This window comes from Poecile atricapillus, chromosome 2, assembly GCF_030490865.1.
Source record: "Poecile atricapillus isolate bPoeAtr1 chromosome 2, bPoeAtr1.hap1, whole genome shotgun sequence".
Lineage (NCBI taxonomy): Eukaryota > Metazoa > Chordata > Aves > Passeriformes > Paridae > Poecile > Poecile atricapillus.
Genome location: NC_081250.1, coordinates 5,693,252 through 5,718,562, shown reverse-complemented (window position 1 = coordinate 5,718,562; position 25,311 = coordinate 5,693,252). Strand labels below are relative to the sequence as shown.

At 41.9% G+C, this 25,311-nt stretch overlaps 1 protein-coding gene across 3 annotated transcripts in view; it reads left to right on the top strand.

The window, feature by feature from the left end:
* ACVR2B (activin A receptor type 2B) overlaps nucleotides 1-24,289 on the top strand; it is a 103,954-nt gene extending 79,665 nt beyond the window's left edge. For all 3 annotated transcript variants that reach the window (XM_058833160.1, XM_058833161.1, XM_058833162.1), the window contains 9 exons: nucleotides 305-414; nucleotides 1,985-2,136; nucleotides 3,440-3,583; nucleotides 4,671-4,814; nucleotides 5,674-5,822; nucleotides 9,393-9,507; nucleotides 10,973-11,111; nucleotides 13,483-13,613; nucleotides 15,182-24,289. In XM_058833160.1, coding sequence (XP_058689143.1) covers nucleotides 305-414; nucleotides 1,985-2,136; nucleotides 3,440-3,583; nucleotides 4,671-4,814; nucleotides 5,674-5,822; nucleotides 9,393-9,507; nucleotides 10,973-11,111; nucleotides 13,483-13,613; nucleotides 15,182-15,376 — 1,279 coding nt within the window. In that variant the 3' untranslated portion in view covers nucleotides 15,377-24,289. The remainder of the gene's footprint in view (nucleotides 1-304; nucleotides 415-1,984; nucleotides 2,137-3,439; nucleotides 3,584-4,670; nucleotides 4,815-5,673; nucleotides 5,823-9,392; nucleotides 9,508-10,972; nucleotides 11,112-13,482; nucleotides 13,614-15,181) is intronic.
* The last annotated feature ends 1,022 nt before the right edge of the window (nucleotides 24,290-25,311 follow it).

Genomic DNA, 25,311 nt, shown 5'->3' with positions numbered 1-25,311 from the left:
ATTTTTCTCCTTCTCATTCTGTTAGCAGCGGCTGTTATTTATTACTCACCATTCTAATGCCCGCAGTACATATGGAAACATTTGTTTCCTTTGCAGTCTTTTCAAGGGTCTTTGGTATCCACTGGGGTATTTGAGTGCCAGCTTGTCTTCCGTAGGTGGTGACTGCTGCTCTGTGCAGCACAGCTCTAGGGAAAGGTGTGTGGAGAAGACAATTTGGGGCAGGTTGGCTCCCAAAGACAGGCAGGAGCTGGCTGACAATGTTTTTCTCTCCCCTTCATTCTGTGTCTGTCCCTCCCTGGCACAGGCAGGAGTGTGTAGCCACAGAAGAAAACCCTCAGGTGTTTTTCTGCTGCTGCGAGGGCAACTATTGCAATGAGAAATTCACCCATTTGCCTGAAGTCACCGGCCCAGAAGGTGAGTGACTGGGAGGATGGGGAGAGGGAGGACAGAGGACTGGGATGACTCTTCCTCGAGACCCAGTTTCCAAGGACTTTAGTAGGAACATAGGATGTCCTGAGCTCAGGGAGACCCACAAGTCTCTTTCCTAGCTGTGCATAGGAAACACTCAAGATCCAGACCATGAGCCTGGGAGTGCTGTCCAAATGTTCCTTGAGCTTGGTGCTGTCACCACTTCACTGGGAAACCTGCTCCTTCCAGTCCCCAACACCCTCTGGGTGAAGAACCTTTTCCTAATATTTGTCCTAAACCTCCTCTGATCCAGCTTCATGTCAACGTTGAGTTGTTGGATGTTTTGGTTATGAAGTCAGAAATCATTTTGCTACAGTTCTTAAACAATAGTTTTTTAAGGCTGTTTTACTCTATGGCCAAAGCTGTACCAACACTTTGGATACCATCAGTAAGGTTTAGGTTTCCTTTATGGTGGACAGTTCAGTGTGGGACATTACTAAACAAAATCCCACACAAGGGGAAGAAGACAGAGTGATTTATATAGCACAGATTGAGCCTCAAACTCTTAAAAGGTGTTTGATGCCCTCCTAATTAAATTCATAGGTCATGAGTCTCCAGATACCTTCAGCATCTGGGATTTTTGCATTGGATTCTGTTTTGTTGGTCTGGGGATTGAGAGGGAAAAGGGTGTGTGTCAGCTTTCAGAGTCTGGATATACATCAAGGAAGAAAAGTAATAGTAGGTCCTTTTTCAGAGGTTAATAGAAAAACAATGATTCTTTTAGGTGCATACTTTTTAAAGTATCATTCAATAAAAACTATTAAAACAGGTGAATCCTTTCCTTAGGTTGGTTTGAACTACCTGCATTTACTGAGATGTTCCAATAGACCTTTATCAGATTTTCCTGGGCTGTCCTTACAGGTTTCTAATTGTTTACATGGGTTATATTATCTCCTGTTATTAATGTACCCGTAGCAACCTAGTAGCAAATATTCTTTCTCTCACAGTTTTTTGTTTAATTTGGCAAGTCTTGCTATTTTTTCCTTCCCTGTCTCCAACATAGCAACATGGCTCCATTTAGTATTCCCATTGTTTGTGTCTCAACTGCACTGATGTAATTTGGAACAAGCACTACTGTGGGAATAGTGCATTTGATTGTGGCTCCGGCAGCATTTTACTAAAAACTGACAACTTGTCAATCACTGTGAAAGGTAAAGCAACGCTGCAAGGGATTTCGTGCTCTCTTAATACATTTGGAAGGGTTAAGCAGAGGAAATGTTCTGCTTTTATGTATCCCAACAAGAAATACCTATCTTAAATAAAGGTCAGATGGAGGCTCAGCTTGCAGAGTGTGGTTTGGACCATTGTAACTCCATTGCTACAATTACTTCTACAGAGTGGAGAAAAACATGGAGCCTTATTAATGCTGTTGGGTGTGATGGGACACGCCAGCCAGCGTTGCCAGCTTTGGAGTGGAGGGACAGATGAGGTTTGGTTGCCTCTGGATGTGCAGCTGACAGTGCTGCTGCATTCCTGCAGGTCCTTTTCCCTGGCTTACACTGCTCTTTTCTCACAGTCATATACGAGCCTCCGCCGCCAACGCCCTCCCTGCTCAACATCCTGGTGTACTCCCTGCTGCCCATTGCTGTGCTGTCCATGGCCATCCTGCTGGCCTTCTGGATGTACCGGCACCGCAAGCCTCCCTACGGCCACGTGGACATCATTGAGGTGAGGGGGTCACTCTCCTTTGTTTGGGCCTTGCAGGAGGCATGGGGGCTGCTCAGTGTATGTTCACAGACATTTTTGATTCTCTTTTCAGGTGGCCTAACTCTTCTTCTCTGCTTTTTGAAGCTGGTGGCACAGTTGGCCTCCATGGAAGTGTCAGGCTGATGGGTTTAGGTGGGGTTACCACCATGTCTGAGATACCTGAGGGAGGGAATTAGACAGCCCTGCTTGGTGGCTGCCTTTCCTCCCAAACTCTGACCCATTGCCTGATTTCAGCCAACTCTGTAGAGCATCAGAGATCTGAGAGATGATAAAGTTCCTGCCAGCTTCATGAGAGGAGGGAAGATGCTTTCCCTGATGAAGCTCAGGTTTTATGAGGCTTTGGGGTGACCTAATTGTAGCCTTCCAGTACCTGAAGGGAGCCCACAAGAAGGACAAAGAGGGACTTTTTACAAGAGCATATGGTGACAGCACAAGTGGGAATGGGTTAAAAGTGAAAGAGAACAGGTTTACATTAGATAGTAAGAAAAAATTTCTTCCCTGTCAGGATGGTGAGGCCCTGGCACAGGCTGCCCGGGAAAGTTGTGACTGCCCCATCCCTGGAGGTGTTCAAGTCCAGGCTGGATGAGGCTCTGAGCAACCTGGTCCTAGTGGAAGGTGTCCCTGCTTATGGTAGGGGGGTTGGGACTGGATGATCTTTAAGGTTTCCTTCCAACCCAAACCATTCTATGATACTGTGAACTTTTCCCATCTGAAAGAAGGTAGAACAGAGCTCCAACCCTATGCTCTACAGGGTTGCATTTTTCTGCTGGACAAATGCAGAGTTGAAACAGATGTGATCTGTATGATGCTGACAGAGCTGTTCACTGCCCATGGCTGGGGTGACATGGAACATGCTAATGTAGTGAAGAGCAGCAGGAGGTTTTGGATTGGCTGTCTGGTCACAGAGATCAAAAGGTTCCCACTTTTGGCAGGAGGTAGCCTTGAGGACATCAGTGCTTTACAGCCCAAAATAACTTTTGCTTTGAAAACACAGGAGAATTCAGGATTTTCTCAGAGCATGGCAGGCAGTAGTGTCACAGAGGAGGTGTAGATTTTTATATGTGTTCTATACCAATACCTTACAGAGCAAGCAAGACAGGGAATTTCAGGCTGTTCTTGCTGCAAACAGTACACCTGAATAATTAGTATTAAATAAACATCATTTCTTCATGCTTCTTTTCCCATGTGCAGTCTCTCAATTCCTCCCCTCCCTTTATTTTATGGTCCAGCTTCAGCTGGTGACAGTGTTTTTTCTCTTGTGCAGGATCCTGGCCCACCACCCCCTTCTCCCCTGGTTGGTCTAAAGCCCCTGCAGCTCTTGGAGATCAAGGCAAGGGGACGCTTTGGCTGTGTGTGGAAGGCTCAGCTGATGAACGACTATGTAGCAGTGAAAATCTTCCCTATTCAGGTGAGAGGGGCACTGCATTGGGTTCTTACTTGCCAGAGGCTTTCTCACCAGTGCTGAGATGCTTTAAGTGCCTGTGGAGATTATGGTTTTTGAGACCATAACAAAGATGCATTTGGGCTCTTCTGCTGGGGGAAAAAGTTCAAGGACCCTTTCTTCCTACACTTCTCCCTGCGTTATCTCATTACCAAATGCTTCCTGTAGTAGTACTTGTTGCAAGAAGGGCAAAAACAAGCACATTCTGAAATCTACAGGGTATGGTAACTTCCCTGGAAATGTCTGTGTTGTTAAAATCCAGCAAGGCAGGGTGCAGCTGTGGTGCCCAGAGCACACACAAAGAGCCAGAGCCTCGGCTTTGTGTGTCCTGCCTGGCTGGGTTGTAAATCTGGATCCAAACCTGGTGAGCAGTTTACAGCCTCCAAAGGCACAGCCCTGGTGCTGTGAAAGCAAATTGCACTGCAGCGTTTCTGTCAGCTCCTGTCTTCTGCTCTAGGAAACCTTTGAACACTCCTGACTCGATTCTCTAGGAACTGCAGATGAAAAGAGTAAAGCAATCAAAAGTCAAGTGAAAGAAAAATGACTAAAACATCTTTGTGCTCCTCCACTGTCTCCTTTAGTTTTTCACCTCATATTTGTTGTCATAGTGTTGCTAAAGGAGGTCTGTACGTCTTCTGTCCAAGCCAGCTGTGACCTATCAGTAAATATTCAATAGAGCCTAGATTAGATTTTGCAATTGCAACAATTACAGTACAAGGTTGATCCTGGGTGCTGTATGCACAGGCTTTTTCTTGCAAGTATCCTCAGTAAATCTTGAAAAATCTTATTTCTCAGTAAGGTTGAGTTTGGCTTCCTTTCCGCTCCCCACACATGTCCTTTAGGAACAGCTGAGGATAATTTTGGAGAGGGGAGACTGAGGACAGCAAGTTGTCTTTCTTCTTTAGGGAAAACAACCTCATTTTGAAGGGATACATCACATCCTAACACTGGAGCATGATTTTTAGAGTAGTGTGAGCAGCTCTGACTGAACTGAAGGAGCTGTTTGCTTTAAAGGGAAGCGTGATCTTTGATGGTGCGTTTCTCCCTGCTTCAGGATAAGCAATCTTGGCAGAGTGAGAGGGAGATTTTCAACACTCCTGGCATGAAGCATGAAAACCTTTTGCAATTTATCGCAGCAGAGAAAAGGGGGACAAACCTGGAGACAGAGCTCTGGCTGATCACAGCTTTCCATGACAAGGTAATGTGTCATTATATTGCACATATATATCAATGCATGTACATTTTGGGAAGGCAGAGAGGGAGTTGTGGTACAGCAGGATTATAATCCCTGTAATCTATCCAGTCTGTTCCTGGTGGGCCATGACTCTGTGGCAGCAAAGTGCTCCTGCTCCCTTGCTTCAAAGAGCCTTCCTTTAGTTTTCAAGGCTTTCCTACACAAACAAAGGATTAATAAAAGTGGGATTTAGGAAGAGAGAGAGGCACAAAAGGCCACAGCTCACATCTGTTGTGGTCACCATCCCTTGATGTGCATAGATAAGCATCATGTGAGACAGATTTCGCAGACCCACCTTGCCCCTTGCAGATGGGCTCCATGTTTGCTTTTGAGGCTTGGGGCACATCTCCCACTTCATGGATTGCTTTAGTTATAAAACATGACTAACACTTAAAACAAACGTGCAAATCTGGGGTTGAGCCAGCAGTGTTATCCCCCTGTTAAATCCAAGGTCTACTTGAGTCAATCATTGCCACAGCCAGCTGATACAATGCTTCATCTTGCATGGAAAGCTTTCCCCTTGCTGAGGTTAGATGAATTGCTCTGGTTAAGATGATTTTTTCCTTTCCTTACATCCCTCCCCTCCCCTGGCAGATAAGTAGACATCAGGAGGTCTGTGCTGTCAAGGGCTGAAAACTCATGGATGCTTCTGATTTTTATTTCTTCTTTTTACTTTCACTAGTGATTTTTCTCTCCCCCTGCCCCGTTAAATCAAGGCTCAGATTTTTCAAGCATTCTCTAAACCATTCTCTAAACTGATGAGTTGGCACATCTGTCACACAAGGGGTCTATGGTTAAGAACTGACAGTGTCCTTTTCTGCAGGGTTCTCTGACAGATTACCTGAAGGGCAACATTATCAGCTGGAATGAGCTCTGCCATGTTGCAGAAACAATGGCCCGTGGCTTGTCCTACCTTCATGAAGATGTCCCCTGGTGCAAAGGTGAAGGACACAAACCTGCCATAGCACACAGGTAAAGCCTCTTTCGTAGACACTGTCTTTGAAATGATGCTGTTGAATGGAGGAGGAAGTTGTGCTTTTAGGAAGTAAAGGCTTTTTAACCCAGAAAATCCTGTGCTAAGACAATAAATTTTTTTCAACCACATATAAAATGGTGACAGGCAAGTGTCTTGCCTGTGAAACAGCATAGTTGGTAGTGGCTGATGGCAAATGTCTGAAGAGTAAGGGCTTCCCTCTTCCATCAGCTCTTCCCTTGTGGTGGGAAAGGAATTCTGGTTGCTGCAGAACCACTCTGAAAGGACTTGGCTTGATAATATTATCATATTATGACCCTGTAGTGTATTTCTGTGGCTGTACCAGGAGTTGGACCCTATTTTTCCCTGATTTAGACTGATAACTTCACTGTTATCAGTCTTCCCACGGAGCCTTTGATCATTAGGTGAAAAATGGAGAAACAGTGGAAAGGCAGAAAATGGCTGCTGGTTACTTTTCCCTGTAGTTTTATAAGGCCCAAACCGTGCCAGGGTGCTTATGAGAGACACCACAGCAGATGCCACCCTGCCCCTGAGACCTCCTGGCACACACTTCAACCCACCTTGGTGGCAGTGTGGAGGGGACAGCAAGAAAGCAGTTGTGTTAAACCATCCTCACGCTTTAGCCCTTCTCCAGAGCCCCACACTGCTTGCCCTAGACTAAAGCATCTCTTCTGAGTGGTTTGCTCATGGTAGGGTAGGATGGGGGAGATTTCCAGAAGGGATTTACAGGCTGTAATCTGCGGCCATACTCCCCCGCCACCCACCGCATTTCATCTAGGAGGGACTTAAACCCCACCTCCAGCTGCAGCAATTTGTAGCCGATCTAGCAGGCCTGGCTTCATCTATGGCACAAAAATCCCTGTATTTGCCTGGGTATTCCTGCCCCCAAAACACCCCACCTCCCCAGACCTGAAAGTTCAGAAGAGCTGGGGGCTTTTGAAAGAACCTGCAGCTGCCTTTGTGCTGCTCCTGGAGCTGACCCCTGTGTCCCTGACATTTGTCCCTGTAGAATAAAGGCAGGGGTTTATAGATGAAAATTCCTGAGGGTGGGGAATGGAGGAAGGCTATAGAAAGGCTTTAAAGCAACAGACCGTGCTCATTAGTGTCCCTGTCCATTTAGCAAGTGATAAAAGCTGGAGAATGCAGCATTTGTGTGAATTTAGCACATACCTAGTGGAGGAGGGATTTCAGGACACAAGGGATTTCCCTGGGATTACCCCACTCCTTTTAATTTTATTTTTGAAAGAAAACACTAAATGCATTTTAAATCTGGGGAGGGGGGCGTGGGGGGTGTTTTTGAATGCACTTCCCACAGTGCACATGGATGGAGATGCTGGGGTTGCCAGGTGGAACTCCCCAGTCACTGCTGGGCAGGGGCTCAGCCAACTCCTCTCTGGCCCCCGGCACTACAGGGAGGATTAAGGTTATGGAATCACTTGTTGGTGCAAAAGTGCCCCCACGTGGAAGCTGCAAATAAAATCTTCAATGTCTCAATTGAATTAACTCACCCATTACTCATAGTCTGCTTGGTCTGTATTCCCTAGTTTGAAGTGCTATATGAAAAAAAAATATTTTCTTCTTTTCATGCCACTTTTCTTTGTCAGTGACCGTTTTAGAATGGTCTAATGCATCTGATATTATGGGAATTCTACTTGGCACAGCTTGGATTAAATCCTTCTCCCTGACCTGGATACATTTGCATTGCAGCTCAGACTTGCCAGTTCAAGGTGGTTTGTGAAAAGAAGGAAGGAAAGCATGGAAAAATGGGGAAATGTATGGAAATGGGGGGAAAAAAATAGAATTGCAAAGGGTAATCCCTGCATCATTTATCAAGATGTAGGAGTTAACAGTTGCATGCCCAAAGGGCACTGCAGGTCAGCAACAGCAGCACGTGTCTGTACAGTAATGCTGGTTTGCATCTTGTTTCACCTTGGAGCCACATCATTCAGGCAGATTGCCTGATAATTTCTGTGTGGTCCTCATCGAGCCACTGCTCTGCAAAAATCTCGTGCACAATCTGTACCATCCTGAGGGCATAATCCCCTAAAGCTGAACGAGCAAAGGCGTTTATCCACGGCATTAGATGATGGCTGTTTCCTAAGCCTGTGGGGAAGCTGCTATAGCATGGAAGCAGACAGTCTCTAGGGCAACAGATAGTGGGAAATGCAGTTTTTCTGTGCAATGGAGGGGTTCTGAAGTTTGGGAGGCTCTGCAAAGCTGTACTGAGTCCCTAGAGGTGATGGAGGCTGGTTTCTGCTGGGGTTCACTGGCTGCACAGTGCCCTCCAACTTCACATCCACTTCCCCCATCTTAATCCTCAAGCCAGAAATGCCCATCATGCTGTGTTTAGCTTAGAAAGGATAAATCCTCTCTTCTGATATTTTAAGCTCAGAGTCAGGGGCTGGGTGGCACAGGATGAATTTTGCTTGCAGTGCTTTGAGCTGATGCTCTGGCATCTGAGACTGCAGGGAGCAGCCCCTTCTCTATGGTCCAGCAGTTTCTCTCTTCACAAAGAATTTTGACAGGTCTCTCTAGTGCAGAACAATCGTATCTGCCCTCATTAATTATTTTGTGCAGGCCTGCAGTGTCCTGCAATCAGCAGGGTCACCGAGTGAATTGATGATAGGGAAGTTATAATGCTGAGCATACAGGACAATTGCCATCTGCTGTCTAAGGTCGGTAATTTAATTAGATTGCCAAACATTCCTTTTCAGATGAAAATGCAGGAAGCCCAGGGAACACGGCTCGACTGGTTAGGCATCTCAGTGTGATCTTCCTCCAACCCCCACCCTTCCCAGCCTCTGCAGATTTACCTGAGCTGCCCTGAAATGATGCCACTGCAGCACAGGACTGACACAAATGTCCCCTTCAAGCACAGACCCACCACCTCTACTGTAAATTCTTACACCTGCCTGTCAGCTGCCTGCTCCAGCCCTGACAGCGTGTCTGAGTGTGGCCTCACTCCCTTCCCTGCTTGCTTTCCAACCCTCTGATTTCTCCAGGGAAGATCAATCCAGCAATTACAACAGAAGGCTAATAGATGACTATGGCAAAAGTCTGTTGAAGCATGTAGTCAGGGTGGAGAGAGTCTCACCAGCATCTCCAGCATCTGCTGATTTCCAGAAAGATCTAATTTTGTAGATAGGAGTAAACATCCTTACTAGGATAAAGATTAGTTGATTTTGTTCTTGGGAGTAAGAAGGGCCCAGAAGATGAGGGTCCAGAGATGGCATTTGGAGCATGAAATGGTGCCTCATATACTGCTTGCTCTAATTAAAAGAGCCCCCTCAGATCAGATTTTATTTTGAGATTGATTCACTGTAGTTTGGCTGACTCTGTGCTGGTCAGCTCAGGGCTGCTTGGTCCTGTTTTAGGGACAAGGGCAGTGAGGAGCAGCCAGGCTTACAGCACTGGCCATGCTGAGAATGTGGGGAAGAAAGGAACTGATTTACTGGGAGCTGCTAAGCCTACAGACAATGTGTGTGCTGCAGGGTGATTCAGATACATGCCATGATAAACCCTTCCCTTACTTCTTGGCTTGTCCATAGGGACTTCAAGAGTAAAAATGTCTTGCTCAAGAACGACTTGACAGCTGTACTAGCTGATTTTGGACTGGCCGTACGGTTTGAACCTGGAAAACCTCCAGGGGACACTCATGGACAGGTAATCATTACCTTTAACTTTTTAAAAAGTTGGCCTTGCCATAGCTTCTCTAGAGTGGGGGCTTGTTTGTGTAGATTAATTTAATTCTCTTTGAGATATGTATTTTTTCTATAAAAGCTTGTGCTCAGAAATAAATTCTAGGAGCTTTTTTTATATGGGGGAATTTGGAGTCTACTGCACATACCACTTCTCTAGGCTGTAACACAAATATTAGAGCTCCTAAATATTAATACTGATACCACAATACAAATATTAATAAACCTAAAATTATTAATTTAATTTTAAGAATTCAGCCAGGCTAGCTGCTTGGGTGACCTTTGGCACAGCTGGCTGTGCACTGTGTATGTAAACAATATACTACAATTTCATGGCTTCTTAATTTTTTGCCTTTGTGTTGCAGCAAGCAGCCTCTCATTCTGCTGTCATACCTGGACAGCAAGTCCATCATCCCCTCCTTGTTCTTCCAGCACTTTCTGAATTCTCATCTCTAATTTAATCTCATTTTTTTTTCCTTAATCTCAGAAGGAACAGACACTCTTCTGAGTTAGCCTTACTCAGCTTTCCTCATCTTTGTCACCTTTTTTGACTTTTCCAGTATTTTGCACATCTTTCTGTATCATGGCTTCACTCCCTAATGCTTCAGCTAACAGCAGGAAGAGATGAGAATTTCCCTAAAGGAAATTATTAAAATTGTTTCAATTCCAAAAAAAGGTGCCTTTTCCCTTTCTGTGCTGTCTAATCTCCTATGTTATGAGCTATGCTAAACATAACAATGGAGGCATGGTAATGAGGACTGAACTCCCTCAAAACAAGCAGAGGTCTTTTCCAAACCATGGCAAGCTGGGATTCATGCTTTACTGCTTCTGTGGAAGCAGACTTGTTTAATCTAGGGCTGTCAAACCAACACCTTTTCCTACCACTTCAGGATATATAATTTTTTTCTCTTCTCTGTTTTTTTTTTTTGTTGTTTTTTTTTTTTTTTTTTTTATATTTTTTTATATTTTTTTATTGGGGGGAGTTGTTATTTGGGCTTGTAATTTTTTGTTGGGTTGTTTGTTTTTTCTTTTTTGAATGAAAGAGGATTAAACTTTCAACAATTAGGATAACCAAGTCAGACTTGACCTCAGGGTGTTCTGCATGTCTCCAAAGACAGCATTTTCTCATGCAGGGCGTGCTGCTGGAGCAGCATGCAGCGGGATGCAGACCTGCAGCGTGCACTGAATGAGCATCACACATGTAGCCTTGCACTTTGGCTTCCTCCTTCATGTAGCTTATCTGGCCTCGAGTGATCTTAATGAGAATCGGTGTCAGAAGAAACAGCTCCCCTTTGCTTGTTTTTCGAGCGAGGTGCACCTTTAGCAGCAGTGGCCTCCAGGCTAATGAAACCAGCTGTCACTCACCTCCAAGCAGCAGAGGCTGAGGGGCCCAAATGCAACGTAACTTGAGCTGTGTTTTTTCTCTGTAGGTGGGAACAAGGAGGTACATGGCTCCCGAAGTGTTGGAGGGAGCCATCAACTTCCAACGAGACGCCTTCCTGAGGATAGACATGTATGCCATGGGACTGGTGTTGTGGGAGCTAGTCTCCAGATGTAGAGCAGTTGATGGTAAGAATACACATCTTCTCTTCCCTGGGGAGGGCTCTGTTTCAGTGTGGTTTAGTGGTCCAGAGAATGGATCTGCCTCTGTTTTAAAAAAAAAAAAAAAAAATCAATGGCATATTTTTATTAAAAGTAGCTAGCCTGTTTTTTATTTGTTTTTTAATATAAGGTGTTATATATTATATATAAGGTGTCCCTGTGTATAATAACCTTTGTAAGTGCTCAAGTCTCGAAGTTCTTTTTACCGTGTTGGTTACCTTGCAAATTGCTGGGAATTCAGAGGGAGAAGGTGATGCCTACAGGATGGGTGTCCTTTACTCATGTGCCTGCTCTGTGCTGCTCTCTGCATTCCTGCCTGTGGCCAGGGCATGCCTTGGGCTCCTGAGATGAGCCACACAGCCAGTTTGGCTGTCACCTCGCTGCTGCAGGGCACTGGGGTAGCCTGAATGGAAAGCACTTTAGTGAAACCAGGATCACAGGGCTGGAAGGATCCTGGGTCAGCAAACCCATTTCCCTGATATTGTAAGTCATTAGTTATTGATCTTTGACTTTTCCTGATCAAGCCCTCTCTCAGCCCAAGGGTTAGGGCTAGGTTTGTTGTTTCATTTACAGCTTTGGAGGATCTCAATTTCTCCTGAAGGATCTAAATGTATGAACTTCACGATGTCTCTATTCTCCATTTTTTTTATCCTAAAACAGTGCTGCAAAGTGAGGCATCTTTTTTGTCCAGCCAGCACATCTGTCCTTTAGTGACCCTTGCCATGTGCAGGCCAGGGAAGAAGTCACATCATTGTCATAGTTCCAAGGCTGTTTCCTCAAACTTTTTTCTTCTTGTATAGATATGGGTGTTCTGAACCGAATATCAAGTTCATAAAACAACAGCACCTCCCTTAGACTTGAAATGTTTTTGTTAGCATTGCAGTAGGACTGAGGAGCATGGTTATAATTAAAATGCCTCCTGTAAGTCTGTGGTAACAGAAGATCTCATCTTCAGAAATACAGAAATGCACAGTCTAATGAGGTAAAATGCTGGAGGAGCAGGGAGCTGGGAGCACAGTAGGGTAAATCAGTGGTACACAGATCACTCGTGAAGGAATTGCCCTTCTCAGTTGAGGTACCCCAAATGTTCACTTTCATTTTTCCTGTCATGTTTGTGATCTCCTGCCAGTTCAGGCAGCTGAGATACCCCAGGTGCCACACACAGCACCTTTGAGTCAGAGGGAAGGCTTCCTTTGAGATGATGGGGAGTTACACTGAGCCTCATTTGCACTTCCAGCTCAGAAGTGATGTTGTGTAAACAGCACATGTAGCTTGCAGATCACCAGTGCAGCTCTTCACAGCCTGGGTTCCTCTTGGAGGAAAAGGAAAGTCTTAAGTGACCCCGTGCTGTACACTGGAGCAAGTGTTACAGATTGGTTTAGTGACTGCCACTGAGTAAACAAGAATAACAATAAGCCGTTTTAGTGATTTCATTATTTAGAGTACCTTAACATTCTGTTGTTGGTGTCACAATTCATGACCAGATGAAGTGGTCAGCTCTTTTATTTTAGTCTGGAAAGACCCTCTTAAAGTATCTCTGCTCTGGAAAGAGGTCATTCGTTGCTACTGAGAAACTGTAAGTGATGGCATGGAGCACCCTGAGAAGCCCATCAGTTAAGCTGGGCTGCTCTTTCTGAGAGAGCATCTAAGCATTGCCAAAAGCCAAATGATGTTTCAATAAGCAGAAGTTATTGTTATCATCCAGCATCTGCACTGATACCCATAACAGTTGTCTCATTCCCATGGCCCTGGGCAGTTCACAGCCATAACTGGTATAACTAAAGCGTTCAGAAATCATTTTACACTTAGGAGCTGGTACTTGGGACAAGTGCTTCCTGCTCCAGTGTGTCAGGGCTGACTCAAACCTATGAACAAACCAGATCACAAAGCAAGAAATTATAAGTGTTTTATATGCTTGACCTTGCTAGTCAGTGCTAAAATGAAATTATGCTCATGTTGAAATCTTTCTCTAGGTTATTGTGAGTTGAATTGTTGTGTTAAAATGTGGGGAGGATAGGTTGATTTGCTCTGTGTATTAAAATAAATCACGGTTTACCTGGCAAACTTCCTCAAGGAAATGATGGGATCTGGAGGCCTGGCTGAGGGTTCAGATTTGTAACTCAACGAGGTGGAAAATACATGGCCAGACAAGCATCAGGGACAGCAAAGACCATTGTGTAGGAGGAATGTAAATCACATTGTCTGCAGTGACGTGAATGTCAGGCTTTGTTGCAGTGGGTTGAGGTTGCTCCGGAGCTGCAGCTCACTCATGCATGGGGATGCCGTGGCTCTGCAAAGGCCATTTCTCCCCTAACCTGATTCTCTGTGTGCACCATAGGTCCGGTGGATGAATACATGCTGCCTTTTGAAGAAGAAATAGGTCAGCACCCATCCCTTGAGGACCTGCAAGAAGTGGTGGTTCACAAGAAGATGCGCCCTGTGTTCAAGGATCACTGGCTAAAACATCCCGTACGTCCCTCCTGCTTAACGGTGGAAAATATTTTCCTGTGTGGTGGGAATGAGGGACGTGGTTATGCATTCCCAGAGTTAGAAAGAGTCAGCTCTGGGGAATGAGAGGTTGCTCAACACCTTTGTGCTCCATTTTCCTTTTATCTCTTGTTTTTAGAGGCTAAACAAGCTGAATAATCAGCTAGTGCTGAATGTGAAGCGTGTGGTGCTTTAGCAGGGTTCCTTTAGTATGGTGAAAGAATGGAAAATAAAGTCCTTTCATTAAAAAAAGAAAACAATCCATACCATTGGAGACACACTCCTCACTAGCCAGATACCACGCAAGACTTGGAGCAGTTTGTGGAGGAAAAATCAATTAGATATGAAAGCAAGCAGACAATGAAGCAAAATGCAGTGTGGGTTTCCCAGAGGCAGTGCATTTCAGGCTCACGTTTTTAATAAAAGAGCTGATTTTTCTTAGATCGGGAAGATGAGAGATGATGACATCTCACTGGGCTTCAATAAGAAGTCAAATGCCTCCATTTTGCCCAAACTGCTACAGATTTGGCTAGACTCAGGTGTACTAACTCATTTCCCAGAAGTTAGGGAGTGCTGTGGATTGCAAAAAAAGATGAGTGTTCCACTTCAAATGAGGGTTCAAATAAGAGCTGTGCTCTTCAAGCACTGTTGAATTCAGTTTTTTTAGGGATGGAAGAGAAGTGATTGCAAACAAAGCAAATGGTTTCATAGTAACTGATACAGTGCTGCCAGCTCTCACAGTTTCATCATGGGAATCTTAATATTTGTTGTCTTGTAAAGCTTCAGCTGCTGAATCTTGGGATTTATTTTGATATTAAAAAAAGCGCTTTTGGGGCTGAATGCAACCAAACCTTAGAAAGCAGATGCTTAAAAAAACCCTCATGAAAACACATATTTAAAGTAATTTTTGAAGCTTATCTCATGGTAATTGGCATACTGTGGAAAAATACTTGTAAGGTTTTTTAGAGCATAGGCTGTATTGAATGGACCTCTCCACCCTCTGACAAGGTGGTGCCCATGATGCCTTAAAGATATAGAAATAAAGCAGTATACTTTCAAGACATTATTACTATAGGAGGTAATATGAAAACTGGTCTTTAATTGGAGGTCTCTAGGGGCAGATATGGAAAAATACCCACCCCACATGTGGCAAACAGAGTTTTATAAGTTTAGCAGATTCACATAATTGACAAGAATCCCCAGTTAGAAACACAGGTGTTGAGGTAATTCCCCCTCTTGGTTCAACCTTTTCTGGAGCCCCCCATTGGTACTAACTGTACTTTGTTTATGAGAAAGTGCCTTGGGAGGGTGGCTCGTCCTTGGTTCCCAGGAAAACTCAAGTTAGGATAGAAGCCTTTGGAATGTGCTTTGTCTTTCTGCCTATCAGGGCAGCAAAAATACTGGAGCTAGCTAGGATCTATGCAACTATACAACAATAGTCTACAGAGCTATCGATACACATGCAGGAAATACAAAAGCACAGATGGTGTTGGCATCCCCCAGAGCAGGTGACGTTGCTGAAGGTGTTTTCTCCCCGTTGCTGTCCGCAGGGCCTGGCGCAGCTCTGCGTGACCATCGAAGAGTGCTGGGACCACGACGCGGAGGCGCGGCTCTCGGCGGGCTGCGTCGAGGAGCGCATCGCGCAGATCCGCAAATCCGTCAACGGCACTACCTCGGACTGCCTCGTCTCCATCGTGACGTCCGTCACCAACGTGGACTTGCCACCCAAAGAGTCTAGTATCTGAGTCCTGGGTCCTGGTTCACTTTTGTCTTTCCAGACTCAGCGGATTTAAAACAAACAAAAAAAACAACAAGGAAAAGAGTTAAAAAAAAAAAAAAAAAAAAGTACAAAAAAAACAAAATCACAAAAATTCAACAAACCCATGAATGCAGCTGCTATTTTATCTTGACTTTTTATTATTATTGTTATTATTATTATTATTATTTTTTTGGATTGGATCAATTTTACCAGCACATTGCTCTACTGTATTAAAAAAAATGGACATTTCAGCAAGCATTCAGGTGCCGACTAATGAATGCAGAAAAGGTGCAGGTACCTCAGAACCTCAACAAACTCACTTCAGTTGTTTTTATTTTATTCAGTTTTCTGGGTTTCTCTTTATCAGTCTGTCTTCTGAGCGGAGCATCTGTGACATAAAGCTTACATGACATAAAGGAAAACCACCTACCACCTTCGAAAACGCAATGCTGCAAACTGTGGAGGAAACTTAAGACTGTTATGTAAAGAATACACCTTCCTCAAAAGCATTTTTTCCCCATTTTGGTTTTGGGTTCAGTTTCTTTTTTATTTTTTTAAATTTTTTTTTGGAAGTGAGCTTCAGAAAAAAACAGCAGATGTGTCTTTTACGGATCTAACGGGTGTCATTGTAACATGGGAAAAAAAAAAAGTAACTGGGCAGCGAATGTTAATTCTTGATGGTATAATTGAAGGGGGGAACGTAGAATAGGGGTGGGGAGAGTGACGTTGGACTTGGCAGCATTTGGGGAAACATCATTTGCTATGGAGCTACTTCTCAGGTAACCTTTAGAGGAGGGGAAGGACATTTCTGGGCAGAGTATTTACGGCTGCAGCGTATGGAGAAAGCGGAGTTAAAGAGGCAGTGGTTGGAAGACAGGCACTTGTTTCTTCCTCCAGAGTCTGGGTTTGGGTAGTAAAAGAACAAAGCCGGACTATAACTTTTATTTTTCTATTCCAGGTAGTAGTAGGAAGGATGCTTTTAAGCAATGTCATCGGGACAGTTGGGGAAGTGTAATTTCAGAAGCACTTTGGTAAAATACTGGAAGATGAGAAAATTTTTGCATCTCGTTTTAAGTGTGAGTCAGTTGAGAAAAATTTGCCTTAGGTTGATTATCTCTCAGCCCAAGCTAATGGTGCAGATGGTGGAAAGAGGAAAAGGGTGAAAACTGGTTATATCATTTTTTTTTTCTTTATTAATTTGGGACTGGGGGAGTGAATGGTGGCAGCTGGCTCCTGTGGCATCTGAGGAGCCTGGGAGCTGCCTGGCTGCAGGGAGCTGAGGCAGCTCAGCAGCATCAGTGATTCCCACAGCAGCTCTCCCACTGATTTCTTTGACGCTGCTTTCTCCTTACTCTGTGATGAAACTCTTTTGTCTTAAAGTGGTGCATATTCAAAAATACCGTTACTCTTATTATGCCATAAACTCGCTCTAGTCAGTGAATGTTCCTAATGCTGCTGATTCAACATTGAAATATTTTTTTAATTTGCAAAACATGCAATGTTTAAAAAAATAAAAAACTTAAAAAAAAAAAAAACAACAACCAAACACAAAACATACACACACACGTTACGTGGCTTCCGAGGTTTAAACTGAAAAAAAAATTAAAAACTTCATGACCACAGACCACCTCAAACCAGAAATACCTCAGAATTTTCTACTTGTATGAGTTTTATTATATATTTTGTTAGTTGTGTTGTCTTGTAGTAAGTATATTTTAATGTAAGTTGGCTTTTATGACAAGGGAGTTTTAAAAAAAGAAAAAAAAGAAAAAAAGTTCCAAAATCTTTTAGGAAGTGCTACCATTTTTTTGTTGTTTTGTTTAATAAAGCACCATTGTAAATAACTGTATACAGTTGTAGAATAACTGCCTATATAAGGTACCTGGGCATTATTCACTCTTATTTGTGAAGGCTGTTTCCATTCTGTGTTTTTTGTTGGTTCTTTTTTTTTCTTTTTTTTTTTTTTTTTTTTGGGTCTGTTTTAGTGAAAGGACAGTACATCTTTTTTTTTTCTTCTTCTTGTTTTATTTTAATTCTTTTTTACTTTTTTTTTTATTTTTTACTTTGAATATAACATGAATTCTGTGTCTTGCTAGACTGACAAAGTTATGTCCATTGGATGGCCAGATCTTCTAAATTTTTCTTTGTGTTAAGCCAAAATGCAGTCCTAAACTAATCACCCTGTAATGGAAATGTAGAAAGTCTATATTATATATAAATTAATTGGACTTCTCTCCACTGCCAAATTTTCAGTGTGCACCCTTGCACAGATACAATTTATTAAGCAAATGAAACTGCTAATTGGAGAAAATATTAAAAAAAAATTGAAATATATTTCTTGAAAAGTATAGCTTTAAAACCTAGAGGTCACAAAAGAGGACATGGTCCTTTATCTTGAAGAGACATTAAGAGAATTGCCTTAATTTGTCTAACTGAATAAAGTCTTAACCTATTCTTTCAAGTTACTGAATGTATATTGCATATTAGTGTGTACACACATGTAACTGTGTTTCCGTGTGTAGGTTTGAAAGTTTCTGTTTCTTGATGTGCTTCTGTTGAGAAAATCTTGACAAAACCAGACAGAACGATACCATTTTGACCCAGCCGGTGTCCCCGGTGGCCGTTGGCACCTTTGGGCCTGATGCTGCAACATACCTATGCTTAGCATTGAGGGTGTAGGTAGCTCTTCTGGTGTCATGACATTAGGCACTCACTTAATGTTAAGTGTGGTTGTAAATGTTTGCAGGATCAGTATTTTTCATGTTTAATACATTTCTGCACTGAGATTTATATGAAAATGTGACTATGTTTTAGAAGTGAAGTGATGTAAGGGTTGGGGTGGAGCGTAGAGCAGTTAAGACTGAGTGAATACTTGTTTCGAGGTGGGCTTGCTCCCTTTTCCCTGGGAATGGGAGCCAGTTCCTATTGCTGCAGAAAGAAAAAAAGCTGTACTGTCTTTTAACTGTTAATATCTGTTTGCTCTTCTGGATTTTTTCCTTCAGCATTACGTATTATAGCTAAAACAGGCTCATTACAGCAGTTGCTTTTTTATCCTGATTTCTTTAAGAAGCTTTAAAGTATTTATTGAAAGTGCCATATTATTTTAATAGCCTATTAAACAGTGTCTGAAATCTTCTCTTTTGAGAAAGCATAAACACAAATTCTCACATGTAGCTTATCTTACTGCGGGGAACTGCATGACCGTACAAACCTTGACCGAATGTTGATTGTAAAGTGCTACATCTTCCTGGTGTAATGGTTCCTTATAGATCATCTTGTCAGTAGGATTCAGAAACTGATTTGAAAAAGAATTTCCAAATTGGGTGTGCGCTGGGTAACAAGTTTTATATGTATGTAGGTACGTGTGTCTTGCTATTGCAGCATAGAAAAAAATCCTGAACTTTTAATTTGTACCAATTTGGATAAAGCTGTTTTTTAAACTTGTATTTATTTATTTTATTAACAAAGACAAGCTCTGATTAATTTGTCAGTCTTTCAACAGCTGAGCTGTCAAGCAAGTAGTTTTCTCACCTCTAATCCATTTGAACTCTCATTGAGAACATGATTTTGGTTCTGTTTGGTACTGCAGAGCCTTTTTCCAAGTCAGGAATTGGGCACATCCATAGGTGTAGCTGTCATATGCAACTGCAGATCTTTTCCTCCTAACACTCCCTTGAATATGACAGTGACAACACCTCTTATGTTACTTCCCAAGTGCTAAATTTCACTTCCCATTCAGACTTAGAGGAAGCAGTTCTTCAAAATTTGACTGCAGAATTTTATTGGTCACCTCCCTCTCTCATATGGAAGTTCTCAGGTGAATATTAACACTTAATATCCTGAGTAAAAGTTCCCCTTGATTTTAGCAGCCAGGATTCCCCATCTTTCTGGTCGAATTCCCTTTTGTGGATTCATTGCACTGGCTGGGCTGGTTTCCTAAGTGCAGAAAATTTGAATTCACATTTTTAAACTGGAAGAACCACAGGAACTAAAACTGGGGTGTTTTTTTGAGATGGTAGAGCTGATGAAATTGAAACAGTACAGCAAGGCTGGAAATTGTATATGGGTTATATTGAAATATACATGCAGCCTAACCATCAGTTAAGTAGTACCAGGACTGTTCTTTGTGGTTAAGGATTTTAGCTGGTCCCAGTCATTAAGAAATCTCTGTTTAAGACAAAAGTAAACCACTTTTTATTCTGCCTTGTTCTTTAGCAGAAATTCTCTTGCAGAATATTTTTATGCGCTAGACAGTTACACCCATGAAAGTGCCCACGTCTTTGTTTTGAAGAGAAGCTCTGTGAGTGCTCCCCAGTAACTCCCCTGCATTTTCCTTGGGTCTCCTGACTCCCTGCTGCTCCCACTTGAAGTCAGTGGTTTCAGTGAAGGCAGATATTTGCAGGCTGGGTCAGGCCTGGCGTTAGGAATCCTGATCCCCTGTAACATCGCAGCACTAAAACCGGGGAACACGAGTTTTGTTCCTCTTGTACGACTTTCTAGGCAGACTGTCAGAGCTTGCCCTGCTTTGCAGGGAAAAGGTCTGGTTTCACTTAGCAAGGAAGGAACTGGTACTGCAGAGGAAGGTGCTGGGTGATAAGGTGTGACAGTGCTGTTGCTGCAGTCCTCTTCAAGCCACACTCCGCTTGGGAAGTTGTTAAGCAGGAAGTGTCCCGCAAACTTCTGTCACTTTTACATACAGGATATTGTTTGGTAACATTGTAAATAAAATAGACTATATAATAGAGGAAAATAAGGACATTTTGACTTTTTTACTTTTGGAAAAATATATATATATTTTAGTTACATATACAAACAAAAATTCTACATTGTGTGAGAATTCTTTTATACCACAAATTATTTTTGTAATGTCTAATATGTTTCTGCAGGGAAAAGGGAGAAAGGTCTGTATATGCACAGCAAATAAATAAAGAAATATATATATAATGTTTAAATTAAGTGTGCACTACATCAGAGTCTAGAGGATAGAACAAGTGTAGCCTGAAAACAGTTTGAGGAGCAAGTTTGGATGTACTTGGACATGCTTTGAGGACGGCACTGAGTATATGGTTAGGTTATCTTGCATGTCACATCCCTTCTGCTAAAGATGCTTATTGCTTTTCTGTGGCCATCTTCAGTTAACCTGGGAGGAGTTTTTTCACGTGTTCATGCGAGTGTCCATGTGTGGGCAGTGTGTCTTTTGGCATATGCTGTGGTGCTGCAGTGAGTTGTGAAGTCAGGGTGGTAAGAGTTTACCGAGGCCAAATAGCCGGGCTGGTGTCGCTCGCTGCTGTATCCGTTCATAGCAGCTGTGTCTGCTGCACTGACAATATGATCTGTAAGGAGCTGTTGCCAGTGGAGTCCTGATAAAACCAATTCCTAGAAATTCCTTCTCTCTGAAGTGACACAACTAATCAGGCTTCAACCAGAACACACAGATATGTGCTCTGTGTTCCCAAAATCAGATTTAATAGTCTGTGTCGGAGGCACTAAAGAAAAGGAACACTGTCATGTCCAAAGTCCTACTAAGAGAAAGAGCTTTCCAAACCTGTGTAACAATACAAGGTATTCTAAAAGTACTAAAGAAAAAAAAAAAAATGGGGGCAGGGGGGAGGTTAACTGAATTTTCCATTGGACTTAAAATTCACTCCAGTCTTTTTAGTCCTCTCAGCTGCGATAGCACAGTGTCAGTGGGTGAGAGGTCCTGAAGAAAGCTTTACACCAAACAACTCAGGGCACTGCCTTGGAGCTGGCTTGACAGTGTGCCTTTTGCAATTAGTGCTCACTAATTCAAGCGGGCTCCTGCAATTACTGAGTTCCTCAGCCGTGTTCTGGTGAAGTCCTGGCCTTGTGGAAGCCAGGGAGAGAGTTTCCATTCAATCCTGTGTGACTATGAGAGTGTGTGTGTGCTCCTGGAACACTTTCTAAGCACACCTGGTCCCTTATTTACATGGGACTTCCTTTTTCATGACTCGTTTTAGGGTGACGCTCAGTTCCCTGACTGAAGTAGTAGCCTATGGAATAAGCAGCAATGCCTTTTGTCAGGACACTTCCACAGAGAGAGATCATACTTGTGTTACGTCCATCTAGCTGTTCTGAAATGTAATGCTGTTCTGTTGTGCCTTTATTTTTCCATGTAAAAGCAACTGCTGTAAGCTTTCTTTCTCTTTTACTATTTTTTTTTTTTTTAAATTTCTGTCTGAAAAAAACACTTTTCATTGCCCAGCTGTCATTTCTGGATGCAGTCTGTGATCCAGGTATTTCAAGAACCAATTACCTCAAACCTCATGTTAAACAGTATTGCTATCTGGATTCTCCTTGATACTACAATATTGTAACATACACAAACAGGAACCTTGCTCTATATGGGTGTTTATATATATGTATCATATACATACATACATGTATATATATGATATATATATGTAAATGGAAAGTGATCCCCAAGGACTGAAGGAAAAAAGCAAAACTTATTTTGTATTCCAACATTGAAACCAAAAGGGCTTTTCTGAAGCTCTATAATGGCATTGTGCTGGATATCTAGAAAGAAGAAGTGTTTTCTGCAAAGTGCTTCCTTGATTAGCCTTTTATTTCAGTATTTTAATGGGGCAGATGATGTGAATAAAACACCTCTTCTGCATTTTTTGGTCCATTTTGAAGCAGAAGCCTCTTAATCTTTCCATTTGTTAAAAAAACCCTGAAAACTCAGTTTATAACATTCCAATAAGGTTGGTATTGCAAAACTCAAACATGTTCTAGGAAAATTTCATAGCTTGTGATTTTGTGACAATGAAGGCCATACTTCATTCATTTTTCCGGTGTTTTGAGGAACTGAAATTTAACCAGTAACCATCCTAGTCAATTAAAATCCTAATTCAGTAGTTACTGGCATCTCTGCATTGCCACCTCTGTTAAAACACCAAAATAAACTCCAAAAACAATTGAAACCAAAAATCCAAGCATGACAGAGGAGGAGGAGATTGGAGCATCTCATAGCTTTGGAAAGTGGACTTAGCAACTTTTTGGATAACAAAAAATACGTTGGCAAGAGCTAGAACCTGTCTGCCCCTTTCATTTTCCAAATACCTATTCCCAAAAACCAACACATAAAATCAGACCTTCAACTACAGCAACTTCTTAAAGAGAATTATGTTCAGGCTATATTTTGGGGAGAAAAATAAAAGTTGGACAGTTTTTAAAATTACCATTTTATTTTATGTGTTCCCCTCCCAAATGTCTGTTTTTAAAAAAAAATAATGTATCCATGCAGTTGATACAATATTAGTCTGTATTTTACTTGGACAGCACAGTAGCTTTCCTGTCTAAATACTGATGAATTTGCTATTACTAGTAATCCATTTAATTACTGGTAATGAATGGATAGTAATTAATTTACTGCTATTAAAGGAAGAGAACAAGATATTTCCCTTACCCCATTTTTTTCTTGACTGCCTAATGTTTCTATGGCTATTGATGGTTGATGATTATTATCTTTGGTAAATCAAAGTACTAAAATCTCCCAGAAGGAGGTATTTTGCAATACTGCTGGCCTTCCAATGGAACAACCATGATGCAAACATCAATCTCGTAGTGGATGAGGATTGAAGGAAGTGGTTACTGCAAACTAAGTAACATTTTTGGCCTCGATTCTATGCCATAAGCCCGCACAATGCCATTGTCAATCTGTTCTATCTGCTTATGAATCTGCATGATCCTCATGATAGAGTTGAAAGCTTGATCTTTCACCTGTTAATATTTTCACATTTGTCCTTAAGTTTGACAAATTTTGTACTGTAAAGTTGACTTAAGTACAGTTTGATGTCAATTCTTGTGGAAAGAGCTTTCTGCATGTAACATTAGATGCATACAGTTAAACAACACAGCATAGTACAAAAACTCACAAGAAAATGTTTTGGCACCAGCAGGAAGAAATCTCACCCTAACCATTTGTCATTTTAAAACCATCCTATTGTAAGTTTTACCAGCTACTTCTAAATTTGTGCTTTATTTAAAGAAATAAAATAAAAATCCTAAGACTTGTCTAGCGTAGTGAAATATGTGTATATCAGTTTTAGGATAAATAGCTAAGTCTTATTACGCTGTGTTACTTAACTTGTATATATAGAGTATACATAAGAGTTTGCAGTAACCTGTTTCTCCAGGATTTCCAGTTGGAATGGATTTAAACTCAAACTATGAGATTAAATGATTTAGAAGATTGCAGAATAAACTGAGTGTAAATTACAGGAAGCTCTATCAGATGGTGAAATAATTTTTAAAGAGTCTTTTGGTCCTTGGCTCAAATTCACTAAGTACTGTTTGTATACCAAGATATGTGAAATGTAAATGTTGTAGGTTATATTTCACTCTTGTAGCTATAAAAATGTAGAACAGAGATAGCTTGTACTACTGAGTTAACAAAAGTTATACTAAAGTATCCTGTTAAAGAAAAAAAGTATAGAGAGTTAAGCTCGTTGCTGTAACCCCTTTTGGATTGAAGTGTGCTGATTTTTTATATATGTACATTTTATATATATATATTCTGCAGAAGTATACATATATAAAATGTATGTATAAAATGGCCTAATGCAGACATCCATTGTATTGCAGTTATGAAATGAAGACATTTTGGAAAGAACATTGTATCATAGTTCATGAATTTGCAGTGGATCTTTGTTCCTTTTTACTGTGGTATTTTAGAAATGAGTCTCAAGTTTGAAATTAGATCTGCCAAGTTGGAGTTTTGCTGCTTCAGCTTTGCACTGGGTGTCTGAATAAACCAGTATGAATGTAGTATTTGCCCTGTGTGAAGCAGCTACACCCCAACAGATAGGAGGAAAAAAACCTAGAAAGAACTATTTCAAGTTTATCTTTTTGTATATGAAAATAAACAGTAAATTACAAATAACTGTTTCCCTTGTTGGTGTGACATTAAAACTCATTGTTATTTTTTTGTCTTTTGCATCTAGCTGGAGGATTTCCTTCTTTGTAGATGAATGTTTTTGGTGTTTCAATGGCATTTCTGCCGTTCAAAATCCCTAAAAAGTCCCTGCAGAGGCATAGCTGAGGCCTGCCTCTACTAGCCATCACTTGCAAACAGTTCCAGAGAGAAGTGGGAGCTATCTCACATTCACAGAATTGTAGAATGGTTAGGGTTGGAAGAGACTTTAAAGATCATCCAGTTCCAACTCTCCTGCTAAGAGACACCTTCCACTAAACCAGGTTGCTCCAAGCCCTATCCTGCCTGGCATTGAACACCTCCAGAGAGGGGACAGCCACATGTCTGGGCAACCTCTGTCCTACTATTATTATTATTATTATTATTATTATTATTATTATTATTATTATTATTATTATTATTAAACTGCTTATTATTTAATTGCCCTTTTGAGTGTGTTGCCCCTTGTACCACAGTGGTAATGCCGCTTATCACTTCTAGCAAAGAGCTGTTCACACAGGGCAATATGTGCATGTGAGGCTGTATCAAGACAGTCCAGCCATGTAGCTGCAACTGCCAGAAGCCAAAGGCAAGGGAACTTGACCAGGAAAATGATAAAAAAAAAGCCAAAAACAAAAGCCTGAGTTCCCTGTACTCATAGCACCACTTTCAGGTCTGTAATCCTCACATGAGGTGTGAAGATGCCCTCAGCCACACGCTGAAGCATGGCCAGACCTCTCCAGGAAAATTGCCTGCAGTAAAGTAATGGTGGGACCACGAAATCCTTATATTCTGGTGTTTGCCTACGCTGAACTGATCCTTTCTTTCAGAAAATTGCCTCTGGCCTGGTGCTGGGTTGAAAACACGTAGTATGGATGGATATGAAGCAAATATGGACATAAGCAGGCACTTGAGAGGGAAAAATAGTAATAATCAGGCTGGTGGTTTTCCTGAAAAGAAGCCCATGTAACATCACCCTACAGGGA